This window comes from Bactrocera neohumeralis, unplaced genomic scaffold (genome assembly GCF_024586455.1).
Source record: "Bactrocera neohumeralis isolate Rockhampton unplaced genomic scaffold, APGP_CSIRO_Bneo_wtdbg2-racon-allhic-juicebox.fasta_v2 cluster11, whole genome shotgun sequence".
NCBI lineage: Eukaryota > Metazoa > Arthropoda > Insecta > Diptera > Tephritidae > Bactrocera > Bactrocera neohumeralis.
Genome location: NW_026089624.1, coordinates 21,547,524 through 21,563,717, shown reverse-complemented (window position 1 = coordinate 21,563,717; position 16,194 = coordinate 21,547,524). Strand labels below are relative to the sequence as shown.

General features: G+C 39.0%; 1 protein-coding gene and 1 pseudogene across 15 annotated transcripts in view; one reads left to right on the top strand and one right to left on the bottom strand.

Moving 5' to 3' along the window:
- Window positions 1–5,553: 5,553 nt before the first annotated feature.
- Window positions 5,554–14,613, bottom strand: LOC126766049 (uncharacterized; annotated as a pseudogene).
- LOC126766097 (putative uncharacterized protein DDB_G0282133) overlaps window positions 14,088–16,194 on the top strand; it is a 154,438-nt gene continuing 152,331 nt past the window's right edge. For 5 of the 15 annotated variants that reach the window (XM_050483870.1, XM_050483861.1, XM_050483871.1 and 2 more), the window contains exon 1: window positions 14,088–15,629. Coding sequence is in view for 1 of the 15 variants with exons in the window: in XM_050483868.1 (XP_050339825.1) it covers window positions 14,724–14,745 (22 nt within the window). In the remaining 14 variants the exon portion in view is untranslated. The remainder of the gene's footprint in view (window positions 15,630–16,194) is intronic. The other 10 variants (XM_050483868.1, XM_050483867.1, XM_050483878.1 and 7 more) reach the window with 6 other exon arrangements.

Genomic DNA, 16,194 nt, shown 5'->3' with positions numbered 1-16,194 from the left:
GTTTTAAATAGGGTAGGCTAGACAGACGTCTGTCATTTTCTCGTCCTCTGTTTGGACATTAAATAGTTTTTGGGTTTTTCTAGGGATATTTTAAGAATAATTGGATGGCCTTTCCAAGGCTTATTATTCGGTCGATTCATATAGTTTGTTCTTCTTGTTCAAAATTTAACAATAGGCGTGTCACCGATCACCTTGATATTTGTGAAATCATATATGTATTTTCGGACCTACTTTATTAAACCACGCGAAATTTTTTGCGTGTGAACTTACGAAGAATACTACAGGGTCTCAGTGTACATTCTTCTGTTGGGCGAAGATTTGAAAACGCGCTTTTCTAGAGAAGTATTGGATAAATATCAACTGAATTTACTGCTTCCAGAAAAGGTATGTGATTGGAAAACCAAAGAAATGGAAAATCTTATTGACAGCATGATAGATACAAGTGGATTCAAAGGCCTTTTGAATTACGACAACGTCGTGCGACGTTTGAAGCTTAAGGTGAACTTATCACTGGCGGTGCCATTGGAGACAGAAGCAAAAGTCAACAAGTTAGCGACTACGGCATTGGATACGTTGAAAAACTGCGATGTAGGACAGTAATTCATAGTTTTACTCGCATATTCTTCAATCTTCCTGTGACGTATGCGAACTCTGAATTCTCTTTTCGACATTTCGCCGCACGAAAACGTGGCTGAGGACGAACATTCTTCAATAGATTGATAGGCCGAGTGTTGCTGCATACGCGTTAAAGTCACTGCAGAAGAAGCTCTCGAAAGATTCTCAAAACTTGACCCACACCGTTTTATATTGTCAATTTTTTCTATTCAATACACGAACTGACTACAGTATTAAACATTGCAATGAAGCATTTAACCCGGATGTCCACGATTTATAATGTGTTTTTTCTATTTCCATCGAATGCGATATTTGCCGTGGCCAACGCTCAAAGGAGCATAAGTCTTTCGCAGAACTTTTCTCTCCAAAACTCGCAACGTCGACTCATCAGATGTTGTCATTGCCCATGCCTCTGCACCATATAGCAGGACGGGAATAATGAGCGACTTATAGAGTTTTGTTTTTGTTCGTCGAGATAGGACTTTTTTTCTCAATTGCCTACTTAGCCCGAAGTAGTACCTGTTGGCAAAAGATATCCAGACGTCGTTGTTGGTGTTGATGCTGGTTCCAAGATAGAAGAAATTATCTACAACCACAAGTTATGACTGTCAACAGTGACGTGAGTGCCTAGTCACGAGTGCGACGACTATTTGTTTGATAACAGAAGATATTTCGTCTTGCTCTCGTTCACCACCTGACCCATGTGCTTTGCTGCCTTATCCATTCTGAAGAAAACAGAACTAACGGCGCTGTTGTTAAGGCCAATGATATCAATATGATCAGCATACGAAAGCAGGTGTATATTCTTATAGAAGACATCGCAGCATAAAAGCAGTTTCTATTCGTGCTGTCAAAGCTTCAAAATCGACGAAGAGGTGTTGCATATATATTCTCATCACACGGGTATTTTCCAAGATTTGGCAGGTCTAACGCCACACTGATAAATTCCAATCAGTTTGTTGACGGTGGGCTTTAATCTTTCACACAATACGCTCGATATAACCTAAACGCGATGTTGAGGAGGCTTATCCCACGGTAGTTGGCGCAGATTGTAGGGTATCCCCTTTTGTGGTTTGGGCAAAGCACACCAATCCAATTCCAATCGTTGGGCATGCCTTCATCCAACCATATTTTACAAAGAAGCTGGTGCATGCTCCTTATCAGTTCTTCGCCGCTGTGTTTGAATAGCTCGGCCGGTAATCCACTGGCCCCCGCTGCTTCGTTGTTTTTCAGACGGGTGATTGCTATTAGAACTTCTTCATCGTCATCGGGTTCGCCTTCTCCTGGCGTTTTACTAACAGTGCCATTCAGCAGGCTGGAGAAGCGTTCCCTCCATAATTTTAGTATGCTCGGGGCATCGGTTACCAGATCACCTCTATGGGTTCTACAAGAGTATGCTCCGGTCTTGAAACCTTCTGTCAGTAACCAAATCTTTTCGAAAATTTTTCGAACATTACCCCTACCGGCCAGCTTGTCAAGCTCTTCATTCTCAAGCATTTCAGTCTCTCTTTTCAACTTTCGGTATCTATCCATGTAGGCAGTCTATTTTCTCTCCGCTGCGACACTCCTCGTCGCACCAGCTGTTCTTTTGCTTTTCCCGAAAACCAATGATTTCAATTGCAGCCGTTCGTAAGGAGCTTGAAATGCCGTCCAACAGTTCCCTTATACCGAGTTGTTGACGAGTGATCTCAGAGAGCAGGAGTGCAAGCCGAGTAGAAAATTGTTCGGCTGTCTGTTGTGATTGCAACGTTGAACCTTCCTTGTGTTTGTTGACGTGCGTTTTTGCTGCACAGAGGCTGCAACGAGATAGTGGTCTGAGCCGATGTTAGGACCTTAGATCGTACGCAAGTCCAAAATACTGGAGAGGTGTCTTCCGTCTATCACAACATAATGATCTGGTTGGTGGCTTTTTGATCCGGAGACAGCCAGGTATTGTCTTGTGCTGGAATCTAGTACTACAGATAACCATATTTCGGGCAGCGGCGAAGTCGATCAGCCTCAACCCAATTGGGGATGGATGTATCCTCGCTGAGGCTGAATTTATCGACTGTTGCGCCAAATAAACCTTCTTTTCCCACCCTGCCGTTAAAGTCGCCAAGCACGATTTTGACATCATGGCGGGGGCAGCTCTCATAGGTGCGCTCCAAGCGCTTATGGTTAGGGCAGAAATCAGCGATATGTTGAAGAACCTCGCTTTTATGCGGATTATGACTAGACGTTTATCCACCGGAGTGAATGAATGTATTTGGTGACGTAGTCTCTCTCCCATCACGAATCCCACACCAAACTTGCGCTCCTTTATATGGCCACTGTAATAAATGCCACAAGGACTTCCTCGCCGCAATCCTTGTCCCGTCCATCGCATTTCTTGGACGGCGGTGATGTCAGCCTCTATTTTCACGAAGACATCAATCAGCTGGGCACCAGCACTTTCCTAATTAAGGAACCGGACATTTCAGGTGCATGCCCTCAAATCCTAATCTATCCAGCTTGCCATGGTCGTAATCAAAAGGGGATCTCTCATCCGAGGCCGGTTGTTATTTTTCATTGGGGGTGTTTTTTACTTGGCGGGTCCCAAACCCAGCGAACAACCCTATGTAGGGAATGTTTCGCCTTCTCTATTTAACTCATCGTCATGAGCTGCTTGAGCCATATGTTAGAGAATCGTTTCTGGCTACTCCCAAGTGAATGACGATCAGAGAACTTTCCTCACTTGCGTGAACTTCTACACATGAATCCATCCTCCGATTTCAATTTAGTAGGATTTGATATTAGAATGTCGATTTGCAATTTTCCCACCATAATATTAAACTGTATAAAAATACATTAAATATTCTTATTTTCATGTGTCTAGTAAATATTTATTTCATCCAAAAAACCATTTATGTATCCGCCCCTGTTAATAACTACAAATATTATTGTTAAATATTATATCATTACACTATTTCATTATCTCAAATTTTAACATCTAATTTCATTTGTTACAAACTTGAATATAAAATTAATAAAATAAAAAAATTTAAAAAAATATTTGAATCCAAAACACTCATAGAAAAAAAATAGACCAATTTCTTGTATTTTTAGGTTACTAACACACATTAAAATCACTATTTGCGCTACGTTTTATTCTGCTAACTTCATTGATGCTTGGTTTATCTATTTTTAAGATCATTAGTAGAGTTGACAAAAATAGTTAACGTGCTCCAATTTCGGTATAATTCATGTTAGGTGTCTTATTTATCGTAGAAGGAAGAATATTCAAATATGGTCAAGTTTGACACTCGGCCCCGCCGCTTTATTGTTCTTCAGACGGGTGGTTGCTATTCGAACTTCTTCATGTTCACGCAATGGAACACCCTCTTCATTTTCATCGATTGGGGAATCGGGGACACCATCTCCTGATGGTATGCTTACAGTGCCAGTCATGATGTTTGGAGAAGTATTCTCTTCGTAACTTTAGTATGCTCTGGGCATCAGTCACTAGATCACTTCTTAGGTTTCTAAAAGAGTATGATCCGGTCTTTAACCCTTCTGTTAGTTGCCGAATCTTTTTGTGGAATTTTTAGGCATTGTCCCTGTCGGCCAGCTTGTCAAGCTCTTCGCATTCACGCATTTCAGGCTCTCTCTTTTTTGTCTGCAAATGCGGATGGCTTACCTCTTCAGCTCTCGGTTTCTATCCTATACTACAATTGTAAGAAACATTGCGTTGGTAGGCAGTCTTCTCTCCACTGCGACACGGCACTCCTCATCGTACCAGTCGTAATTTCATCTTTTCCGAAAACCGTTGGTTTCGTTTGGAGCTGTACGTAAGGAGCTTGAAATGTCATCCCACAGTTCCCTTATACCAAGTTGCTGATGAGTGCTATCAGAGAGCAGTAGTTCAAGTCGAATAGAAAATCGTTCGGCTGATCAGTACCCGCCCCAACTCTCCCCAACCCTTATCCCGCTGTAATCTTCGTGCGGGAACCACTCAGCATTTCCTGGTTGTCTGTTGTGTGTTTCAGACCGTGGTGCGTCGGAATGTGATATCAGTCAAATGCGATTCAGGCTGGTGTCACTTCCTAACGTGTTCCGGCCTGCGTACCAGTCGTGAGTGGAGGGAGTCGTGTGTTGCCCCATTCTGCAGAAGTCACCCGGCAGTGGCATCGCCAACCAACACCAACATGCGATGACCACCCCTACGGGTTACCACATAGCAAGACCGAAGAGATAGTGGCACTTATGAGCCATGAAAACTAAGATAAACAGGTGCTCAGATATTTTGAGTTGTGAAGGTTTCAACGTAGTACATAACGATCGCGAGCTAGATAATGGTGGAGGCCCAACCTTCATACTGCACAGCACCGTGTAATATGGTCTTATCGATAGCGACATCGAGCTCGAAATATTTAATTTATATGTACATCCCCGAGTTTCATAATACACTACGGGATATCACCCGAACACAGGTGCGCTACTTCGTGGTGAAATCCGAAATTGTGGGCACTTGTATTAGCTTGCCCGATATTACCATTGCTAGTGGTGGTCTGATAAACAGCATAACCTGGCGACCTATGCTAACTCTCGCATCATGTCATCGCCCTATTATTATCTCGATCGAGAAACCTCACGATTTTATTTCTGTGGACAACCGCACCTTCGTTAACTTTAACAAAGTAAACTGGGTCGGCTTCACATAATTTACCGAGAGCACCTTCCCCGCTTTATCTATTCATACGAACATAATCGTTGGCGAACGTCAATTCTGCTAGGTCAGTGGTTCCCAAACTTATTTTGTCTACCGCCCACTTTGAGAATAAATATTTTTTTAGCGCCCCCATTTTTTCACCTATTTAAAAACCACTATAACTTCAAATTAATTACTGTGACCTATATATGTATATTAACGGAGAATTCTAAACGAAACTTTTACTATAACCAGCAACTTGAAACCTAAGCACAGTAGGTAACATACAACGGCGCTTAGGTCTCAAGTTAACTCTTACTGGCTCCACCTGCCAATAAGAATGATTATTGAAACACAACTTTATAGCATTAAAACAGAAATTATTTTATTAAAAATAAAACTAAAATAACGATCCATATATAAAAACTAATGTGAAGGATGAATCTGATGCTGTTTAATAATTTTGTTAATATCAGGTTCCAATTTACTCAAGAACAGTCGCAAGTCGCCACGTTCGGTAACAAGCAAACGATTTCTATTTTTAGTAAGCAGTGTTGTCACAGCACTAAATCCACGTTCACACAAATATGACGATGGGAATGCTATCAAGAATCGTTGAACGATTGACCACAATCCAGGATACAATTGCGAGATCGGTTTTTGTAGCCAAAATTCTTGGTAACCATTTTTGAACCTGATTTTATTTCCTCGTTTGTTGTCAATTCTACAAGTTCTTCTTCCAGCTGAGGTGACATTGCTGTGTTGACATTTGAAAACGAATCCAACACCCAGTCTGGTATTTCCAAGTTCAAAATGTCCTGGTATACTTCGGTAAAGTCAATGTGGAGGTTTTCCAATTGGTAGCAGTAGGCAAACAATTCGTCGTTACTGCATGATACTGATAAATTCGGAAAATTGTGGAACTCACGTCTGCCCAGATTCTTTTTATGTAGAAGCAGTTTGGCTGCGAAAGCAGCAACGACGTTTTTTGTTTTAATTAAATTTAGTTTATCGCCTTGCAGTTGGAGATTCATGTCGTTGAACAATTTATACAGGTCTGTCATGTAAGCTATATCATTCTTTAATGTTATGAGCTTGTCTTGAAATTCTGTATCTTTAGTTTCCAAGAACTCTATAACAGAGTCAAACAAGTTGTAGAATCGAGTCAGACAATTGCCTCTTGATAGCCAATGAACTTCAGTATGAAACAACAAACGATTGAAATCCTCGTCATTAGTAACACAAAGCTGATGAAATAATCTATCATTCAAAGAGCTGTTGCGGATTTTATTGACTGCTTTGATGACATATTGCAGTAATTGAAATAGTTTTTCACTTAAGTTTCTAGCAACTAAATGTTGTCTACGAATAACGCAATGTACACCAAGGACATCTGGAATTTTATTTTTTAAGTGCGCTATTAAGCCTTTATGGCACCCTATCATAGCCGGAGCGCCATCCGTAGCAATTGATTCAGATTCAGATTCATATTTATTTTAAGCATATAAATATACAGAAAATAGCAAAATTAGCAGCACTAGCTCGAGGCCATCAGCTGGTTGATTGATTCAGATTCAGATTCATATTTATTTTAAGCATATAAATATACAGAAAATAGCAAAATTAGCAGCACTAGCTCGAGGCCATCAGCTGGTCTTTACAATTTAATATGATAGTAATAATTGGATGTTATGTCTAAATAACGGATATACATAAATATTATCATTAATATATAAATTGTACAGTTTATATTAAATTAAATGTGCTATGTTACATGTTATAAGAAAGTTAGATATAGTACTTCTATTCGACGATGTTGTATTAGTTAGCAGTTTCGATGGGAGAGCTGTGCCAAACATCCTTCGCCTTGTATTGGTAAATTGGGGGCATGCATTTAGTATGTCTTACTGATGTCCTAGAGGACCTACAAAAGCAGCAGGATCCGTTTCCATTATTTAACAGGTAATCGTGCGTGATCTGCGTATGACCTAGACGAAGCCTTGTGAATAACAAAATGTCTGAATGTTTGGAGTTCGTGGGGTACATAGGCTTTGCTCTGGTAGGATTAATTGCCGCATAATGATGAACGTATTCATTCGATTTCAACAGGGACTTGTTATGTACGTACTGCTTTATTAGACGTTTTAAGTCAGCTTTTTCAAGAGCGTCAAAGCACAGAACCGGTTATTCATGAATACTTTTCGCCACAGAGTCGGCGAGTTCATTGTCCTGAATTCCACAGTGACCAGGTATCCACATCAATTTCATATTATTTGCGTGCTTGGTGAGCAGATCACGAACGTAAGTTACTAAGACACTGTTATTGGTAAAATTTTTGACGGCATCGATGGCAGATTGACTGTCTGTACAAATGCAGAATTTACCCGAAGATTTCACTGGTGAATATAGAGCAGTGATTGTGCAGCAAACCTTTTTTCAAAACCAGTAAATCCTCCAATATAACTGCGAAGGACGTTGAGTAGTTAGTTTTTGAGCCATCCGTAAATATAATTTGAACGATTTTAAGTGTAACTCTAGTTTGGTCTCGAGGAAAACTTGCTGGTAGATAGGGGCGCAAGTATTTTGCTTTTGATAATCCTGAATGCAATTAATAAATGACGAGTCCGAAAGATTCCAAGGTGGGTATGTACTGTGAGCTTGCCGAGTGGGTTTAACCGGTATATACATTTCTCTAGACAGAGAACCTCGCCATGTAGTGCCGAGAGCCTCTTTGGGAAGCGTTTCCTATTTATAGCATTGAGTATATTTTTATACAGGTTGGAGTTGTTGCAGGATGAAACTTTGTATATAAGTCCAGCGGTCATATATTCCACACGTTCGGTGAGGTCAGGAAGTCCGGATTCAGCCAAAATGTTACAAACTGGAGTAGTGGAGAAGGCTGCGTGATATGGAGCACACAGAAGATTCAAGTTGCTTTTGGCACAGCTTCTATAAATTGGTAAAGCGTAATCAATTACCGACAAAAATAACGATTTAACAATATTAGAAAGAGTAGAAGTATGTACAAAGGACTTTTTGAGGAAAAGTATTTTACAATGCTAAGGCGGTTTAATAGTTTTTTTCTAATATAATTGCAATGGAACTTAAAAGTATATTTACTATCAAAGAAAACCCCCAATATCTTCAATTCATTAACATTATTTATAGGTACATTTTAATAAGATAGTCTTACATCTGAAAAGCGCTTCTTTGGACAAATATGCAGGACATTGCATTTCTCATATGATATAATCGCTCCTGATTCAAGCGACCATACAGAAATATCATCAATGATTTTACTGAAAATGGTTCTCACCGATACTAAATTATCAAGTTTAGTAAATATCAGAACATCATCTGCGTAAATATTGTGATTTACATATATTGTGCTTATGTATTATTTTGCTAATTTCTTCAAACGCGATAACAAATAACACCACCGAGAGAGGCGAACCTTGCGGAATCCCATTTTCTAAGTTGTATATGTCGGAAAAGGCGCCGTTTATCTTGACCATAAATCTTCGGTTAATTAAAAAACTTTTAGCAAAATTGTAGATTTTAGAGCCAACTGCCCATTTCCTTAATTGTCTTAGAACAATGTGTGCCCCGATACGATCGAAGGCCTTTTCGAAGTCTAGGGAAAGTGCGGTAATATGTTTCTTACTAGACGGGGCACATGAAAAGAAATGGTCGAAAGATAATAGAGCGTCGATTGTGCTATGGCCATTTTTAAAGGCAGCCTGAATAGGGTTTAGCAATTTATGTTTAGAAGTAAACCACATTAGACGGTTAGCAACTATTTTCTCGATAACTTTGCTGTTGCAAGGCAATAAGGAAACTGGGCGGAAGCTGGGCAGCTGATCTGCTGGTTTGTTAGGCTTTCGAATAGGGATTGTACACCCACATTTCCAACTTTGAGGAATTCTGCTAGAAGAGAAAATGGCGTTGTATAGGTTTAATAGCCTAGTTTTAGTAGAATCAGATATATTTTTAATCATTACATAGCTAATCCTGTCGTAGCCAGGAGCGGAGCCTTTGGCCTTGTTCCAAAATTTATTGACCTCTTGGATGGTGATATGTTTGTCAATCTCTTTAGCTAAGCGAATAATATTTTGTGGGGGGCGATATATATCGTTTAAAATTCTGGATTTTTGGACAACAAAGTCGTGAGGGAAATTTTTATTATCGGAATAACTAGACCAGTGATTTGCAAATGAGTTAGCAATTTCTTTTGCACAAGAAATGAGATTATTGTTTATTATAAGATGTGGAGCCGTAAAATTATTGTAAGAGACCGACAGCTTTTTTATACTTTTCCATATTTCTTTATGAGAAGATGATGGATTGATGTTACTAGTGATGTTTATAAAGCATTCTTTTTTCGCTCTTTTTGCAGAAAGTTTAAATTTGGCGTTTGCTGCCTTATATAACATGAGGTTTTGGTTAGACAGGTTGCGTTTAAAATCATACCATGCATTTTGTTTTATTGTACGCAGCTCGGCAAGCTCCTTGCTCCACCAGGGGACATATTTTTTATGCAAATACGGATGAGTTTGTGGAATAGATGAAGTGGCTGCACTAAGTATAATCTTTTTAATAGATTTGGCTTCCTAATTAATATTGTTACTAACGGGATGGATTTGATTTTGCTCGTCACACAGCAATTTGTATTTTTCCCAATCTGCTTTATCAGTTTTAAATCTTGGTATGTGAACAGTCTTAGTTTTTATTTTACCGTTTAGGTGGAAAACTATCGGGTAGTGGTCACTGCCACAGAGATTATCTAAAATTCTCCAAGAAAGGAATGGGAAAATGCTGGTGGGAGATATCGTGATATCAACATGCGTGAATGACTGATGTGAGGAAAAGTGTGTCGGAGATTTGTCGTTTAAGACAGTTAAGTCTTGGGAAGAAATTAGTTCACAATTGCTTTACCCCTCTTGTTTTCTTTGGAGGATCCCCAAAGTGGGCTCCAAGCATTGACATCTCCACAGATAATAATTGGTTTAGGCATTAAAGTTAGAATAGATTTAAACTCCCGTATATCGAAATCCTTACCAGGTGGAAAAAAATACGCATACCACCATGTAGTCGTTGTCTAAGAGGCCTCCTAGCTAAATAAAATTACAAACAACCCCCCAGGCCCTTACACAACGCCCCCATTTTCTTTCTGGGTCTCTTACCGCCCCCCCCTTGACACCTGCAGCGCCCACAAGGGGGCGTTATCGCCCACTTTGGGAAACACTGTGCTAGGTGATCGCAGCAGCTACCGATCGCTTCATCCCGTCTGGAAGAATCGACGAACTCCGCCCTAATTTCCCAGCCGAAGCAGTTATTTTAGTAAATGAGCCCAACAACTTACACCATGCCGATCCCTGTGATTCCCGAATAAGGGATCTCAATTTGGAGATTCGGCAAATCAACATAAGCGGGGAAAATGGATAGAGCAATTAAAGTCATGCAACTTCTCCACCGGTGTGAGTAAGCTTTGGACTACTCTCAAGGCTTTGTCTAATCCGAAGGGATGTGATAACACAGTTGAAATCCAATTTGCAGGCCAGACCTATTTGGACCCGAAGAAGTGTACGAGCTAATTTAGCAGCAATTTACACTGCACCTTTCGGTAGGCAAAGTTAAGCAAAGTTTAAAGTTAAGTGTTACCCGAAGGGTGCGCAAAAGGCCAAAAGACTGCGCACCACTTACTTTCGCCGATGAAAAGGCTCAGAGTGTCATCAACAAGGCAATAGTTAAAGTCCATTGGCCCTGCTGGAATTAACATGCTGTTGCTAAAGCACATAGGCTCGACGTAAGTGAGCTACCTCACCAAGATCCTAAACCTATCGATGTGCCAAATGATGTGTTACCCGCCGGCTGCGTAAAATGCCAAAAGACTGCGCACCACTTTCACCGATGAGGAGGTTCAGAGTGTCATCAACAAGCCGTATCGTCCAACGGGTCTACCTCACCAAGGTTCACAACCCGTCGCTGACCAATTTTCAAATACCCGAGGTGTGGAAAACCGGAAGAGTGGTCCCTCTACCGAAACCTAGGAAATCCGCCAGCAAAGGGAAGTCCTATCGTCCGACAGCTCTCCTCTCCCCAGCAGTTAAGACACATAGGCCTTACTACTCCCGATCTTCACACACCTTCATAAACCACCAGCATGGCTTCCTTTGTCATCGTGTATCACAAAACGCTACTTGAGGACATCGAAAAGTCTACGCTCCCTCTAGGACTGAAGAGGTGGTTTCTGAACTACCTGAGAATAGTTTAAAAGGGAGTTCTGCAGCGATAATGACGTCGGGCAATTTAATCGATGGAATGCGCTCAAACGGCTATCTTTTCGCCCTTTCTCGCTTCCTCGCTGTACGGAACGTAACAAAATCCACAGCGACCATGTTCACAAACTGGACGAGGGAGTACAATGTGTGCCTTAATACTGTAGTCTAGCGTTAAGATTCCGACTGTCAATAACGCTAAGATTTTAGGTGTGACTTTCGAGAGAATGTGCTCCTCCACTAAGGCCGGTCCTTAACTTCGCCGCACCAATATGGGAAGATGGATGCAGTGAAGCACAGACGAGGAAGCTACAAATATGTTAGAACACTGCACTCCGGATAACGACAGGATGCCTCTTGATGTCTCCCATCGAACACCTGGACAGTGAGGCCCATATGCTCCCAGTTAAGGAGCAAAATGAACTCCTCTCCAAGCAGTTTATGCTAGGTGATTTCGCAGAAATCATCACTGCAGTCAACAAGGAGCATCAAGAGGTCCTTCTTTAACTACGTCGTTCGGACCCAACAAACTTCAGACATGCACTGACCGCGATTCACAGTGGAGCCATAAACACCTTCACCGACTGCCTCTCAGTGAATGGCGTACTTAGAGTCAAGCCACCACCCATTGCAGTCGAATAGCTTAAAAGAGGGAGTAAGGTTTTGTTGGTAAAAAAATTATTTTTTTTGCGAGTTTATTTCTTAAATATGGATTAAGTAGAAAATATAGGCTAATTTTTTTCGTCACTTATTTAGTTTATAAATTATGGACGTGTTTTTCTCAAAACTACTTCACCGGTTTCTTTCAAACTTTGTACACAAAAATGTAACATATAAAATAACTCCTCCCATCGTTTAATAAATGTTCTTTTTATACCCTGAACAGGGTTTGTAACACCCAGAAGGAAGCGGCGGAGACCATTTAAAGTATATATATACATATGTATACTATAAATTATCAGTATGTTGAGCTGAGTCGATTTAGCAATGCCCGCCTGTCTGTATACATATGTACATATATACGAACTAGTCCCTAAGTTTTTAAGATATCTTTTTGAAATTTTGCAAACGTCATTTTCTCTTCAAGAAGCTGCTCATTTGTCGGAAATGAAGATATCGGACCACTATAACATATAGCTGCCATACAAACTGAACGATCAGAATCAAGTTCTTGTATGGAAAACTTCCTCATTTGACGATGTATCGTAACGAAATTTGGTATGATTTTTTATCCATAGAAATAATATAATATCGGAAGAAAGTGTTCAGATCGGTTAACTATAACATATAGCTGCCATACAAACCGAATGATCGGAATCAAGGGCTTGTTTGGAAAACTTTCGTATTTGACGCGGTATCTTCACAAAATTTGACATGGATTACTGCTTAAGGTAACAATATAATCTCCGAAAAGTTGTTCAGATCGGATTACTATAGCATATAGCTTCCATACAAACTGGACACATAGTTACTAAAAGAAATGCACCTGTGAAGGGTATATTAGCTTCGGTGCAGCCGAAGTTAACATTTTTCTTGTTTTAAGTTATGTTTTGTTTTATTAAAAAAGGTTACATCTTTATATGTATAACAAACTTAAGTATCATAAGGTTCTTAAGCGGAATTCTTTTAAGTGTCAATTCCTCTTAGGAACTCAAAAAAATTTGCATATTTCGTTGTGGCACTTAACAGGTTTCGACTGTATTATTATTGTTACTGTTGCTCTTGTCGTTGCTTAAATAATACCTGCAGGGAATTTGTCCCGATTTAGTGATTTGGGTATTTACTGTTAAATAAATATTTATAAAAAGATTGCTCGACAATTTAATTTAATTTAAAAAAAAAAAAAAAAAAATTATCAGCATGACGGCTCAGTCGATGTCGCCATGACAAAATGTCAGTACACCAGTTTTGAGATATTGATTTGAAATTTTGCATACGTCTTTTCTCTCCGAATCCGTGCTTATCTGTCCAAACCGCCGATATCGGACCACTATAGCATATAACTGCCAAAAAAAAGTTTTTATTTTTATTTTTTTATCTTCACGAAATTTTGCAAGAAGTATTGAATTATTCTAGGGGGCGGTACAACATCCGAAAAGTTTTTTTGTATTGTATCACTAAATCTTAAAGCTGCGAAACAAATTGAACAATTTAGGTCAAATTCTTGTATATCAAACTTTAACAAGATATCTTCACAAAATGTATCAAGGATTATTGTCCGATAGAATTCTTCACATCGAATCATTATAAGTAGCATATAGCTGCCATACGAACTGAGCGATCGAGTTCAATATAAAGATCTTTGTATACCCTTTTATGCTATAAGAAAGATTCCTGTGAAAGTTATTATAGTTTTTCGCAGCCGAAGGAAACGTTTTTTTTCTTGTTTTATCTAGTATTAGCTGCCCTTGTTGATTTGACGGACTCATTTGACCGGTTCGCATTTCCATGAAGGGACTATGTGGAATATGTAGGCCTGTTTGTATGTGTGTGTAGTATTTGTGCTGTTGTATTTGGAGTAACAATTTTCTGTACATACCATTGAAGTTATTATTGCTGCTTCTGTTGCTGTTTTATTATTTCTATTATTATATGTAGCTGGTGTTTCTGCTATTGCTGTATATTTGGTTACGGTAGCTGTGCTTAATTCATATTTATATGTATGTATATTTTTGCTCAATGTAAGGGTATGACTTGTAATCCCGTCTTCTACTTATACTTCCTGCTTGTTGTCATTAGGCGATATATTTTGTGCAGAATAACCATTGACTTTAGCTGTGACTATGGTTTGTATGTCGCTTTTAAGGGTTAGGTATACGTTGTGTCGGCTGCTCTTTGTATTACTTTTACACTGTAGCAGTGTTGCCGACGTCGCTGTGGCTGATTGCAATGTTGTGTTCTGTTGTGTTGCTAACCTGTGTAGTAAATGGTTGATCTTTGGATTGTTAATAACAACATTTACCAGTAAAATTTCGAAAATGAACGAAAATGGAAGGAAAAGTTTTGACAAACCTGTTTAATTGTGGACAACGAATAATTTATCCATACATACATTTTATATAATACAAATAACAATGATATTTATTAAATACAGTTTTGCAATTAAAATAAAGTCATTAAGAAATAAGTGATAGTTTGCATACTCAAAGCTGTTCGGATTGCATATGCGCAAGTACCCGCACGCAAGTAAAGTTTTCATATTTTCTAATGCTGTCGATGAATACTTGCACATGTTCACAAATTAATTTAAAGAGTATTAAATATTAAACATTTTGCCACACTTACTACATAGATAAATAATAGCAGTACATGTGATGGCTTTTAAGAACACAGGACATTTTTTGCGTAATAAATCGGTTGTTACTTTTAAATAAATAAATATATGCACGTTTTTTTTATATTTTTAATATAAAAACTGCTCTATCGAGCTTCATTGGATGCACTCATATTGATTTAATGTGAAAAGCTGATAGGCGCATGCTTGATAAATGGTATCTATTGAAATATCAAATAATACACACCTATTTCTTTAGGGATGTAACATTACATGTATACACATACATACACACTTGTCCATTAAGTTGCAGTTCGTATACATACAGTAGTTGGAATGCACTCGAAAAGAAATGAAAAGCACATACATATGAACAGCCATACGACAACAAATAAGGAAAGCCCTCATTCCACAACTGCCCGTTAGATACTGTGAAAACGTGAAAAGTCTGAAATAATACGAAATGCCCGCAAAATCTTTTAAAAAAGAAGCTGCGGCTCAAGTACATCCATTATATCAGTATAAAATTAAGTTAACTACGAAAGAAAAATTAATAATACAACTTTTTTATTGACGGGAAAACTGTGAACCTATTTTATTAATTTCTTTTCATTTTATTTATACAAAAATTTGAAAAGTGCATTGATGTGGCTATAATTAATATAATTTCTAAATTACTCTACTATATATGTTGTTAATGGCGGCTAATGACCAATTTTACGGCGAAGTACAAGATGGTGTTATCAATAAAATATTATTACCGAGCTAAGCTTAGTTAGCTTAATTAGTTTCTGATGTAAGTATACGAATTGCCTATCTTAAATAATTATATATATTTTTAATATCAATATCTAAGTTTTATCAAATAAATATATTCTTCTTCTTTACTGGCGTGGACACTGCGTACGAGGTTATAGTCGAGTTAACAACAACACGACAGTCGTTTCTTCCAATGTGGCGCCAATTGGAGACTCCAAGAGAATCCAGGTCGTTTTCCCCCTGGTATTTCCTACGAAGTGGAGGTCTCTTCCTCTGCTTCCCCCCGAGGTTACTGCATGGAATACTTTCAAAACTGCAATGTATTCGTCTATTCGGACGACATGACCTAGCGTAGCCTCTGTCTTTTAGTTCGCTGAACTATGGCAATGTCGTCGTTTAGCTCATGCATGTCATCGTTCTATCGAATGCGGTATTCGCCGTGGCCCATGCGCAAAGGATCGTAAATCTTCCCCAGAACCTTTCTCCCGAAAACTTGTAACGTCGACTCATCAGATGTTGTCATCATCCATGCCTTTGCACCATATAGCAGGACAGGAATAATAAGTGACTTATAGAGTTTGGTTTTCGTTCGTCTACGACTT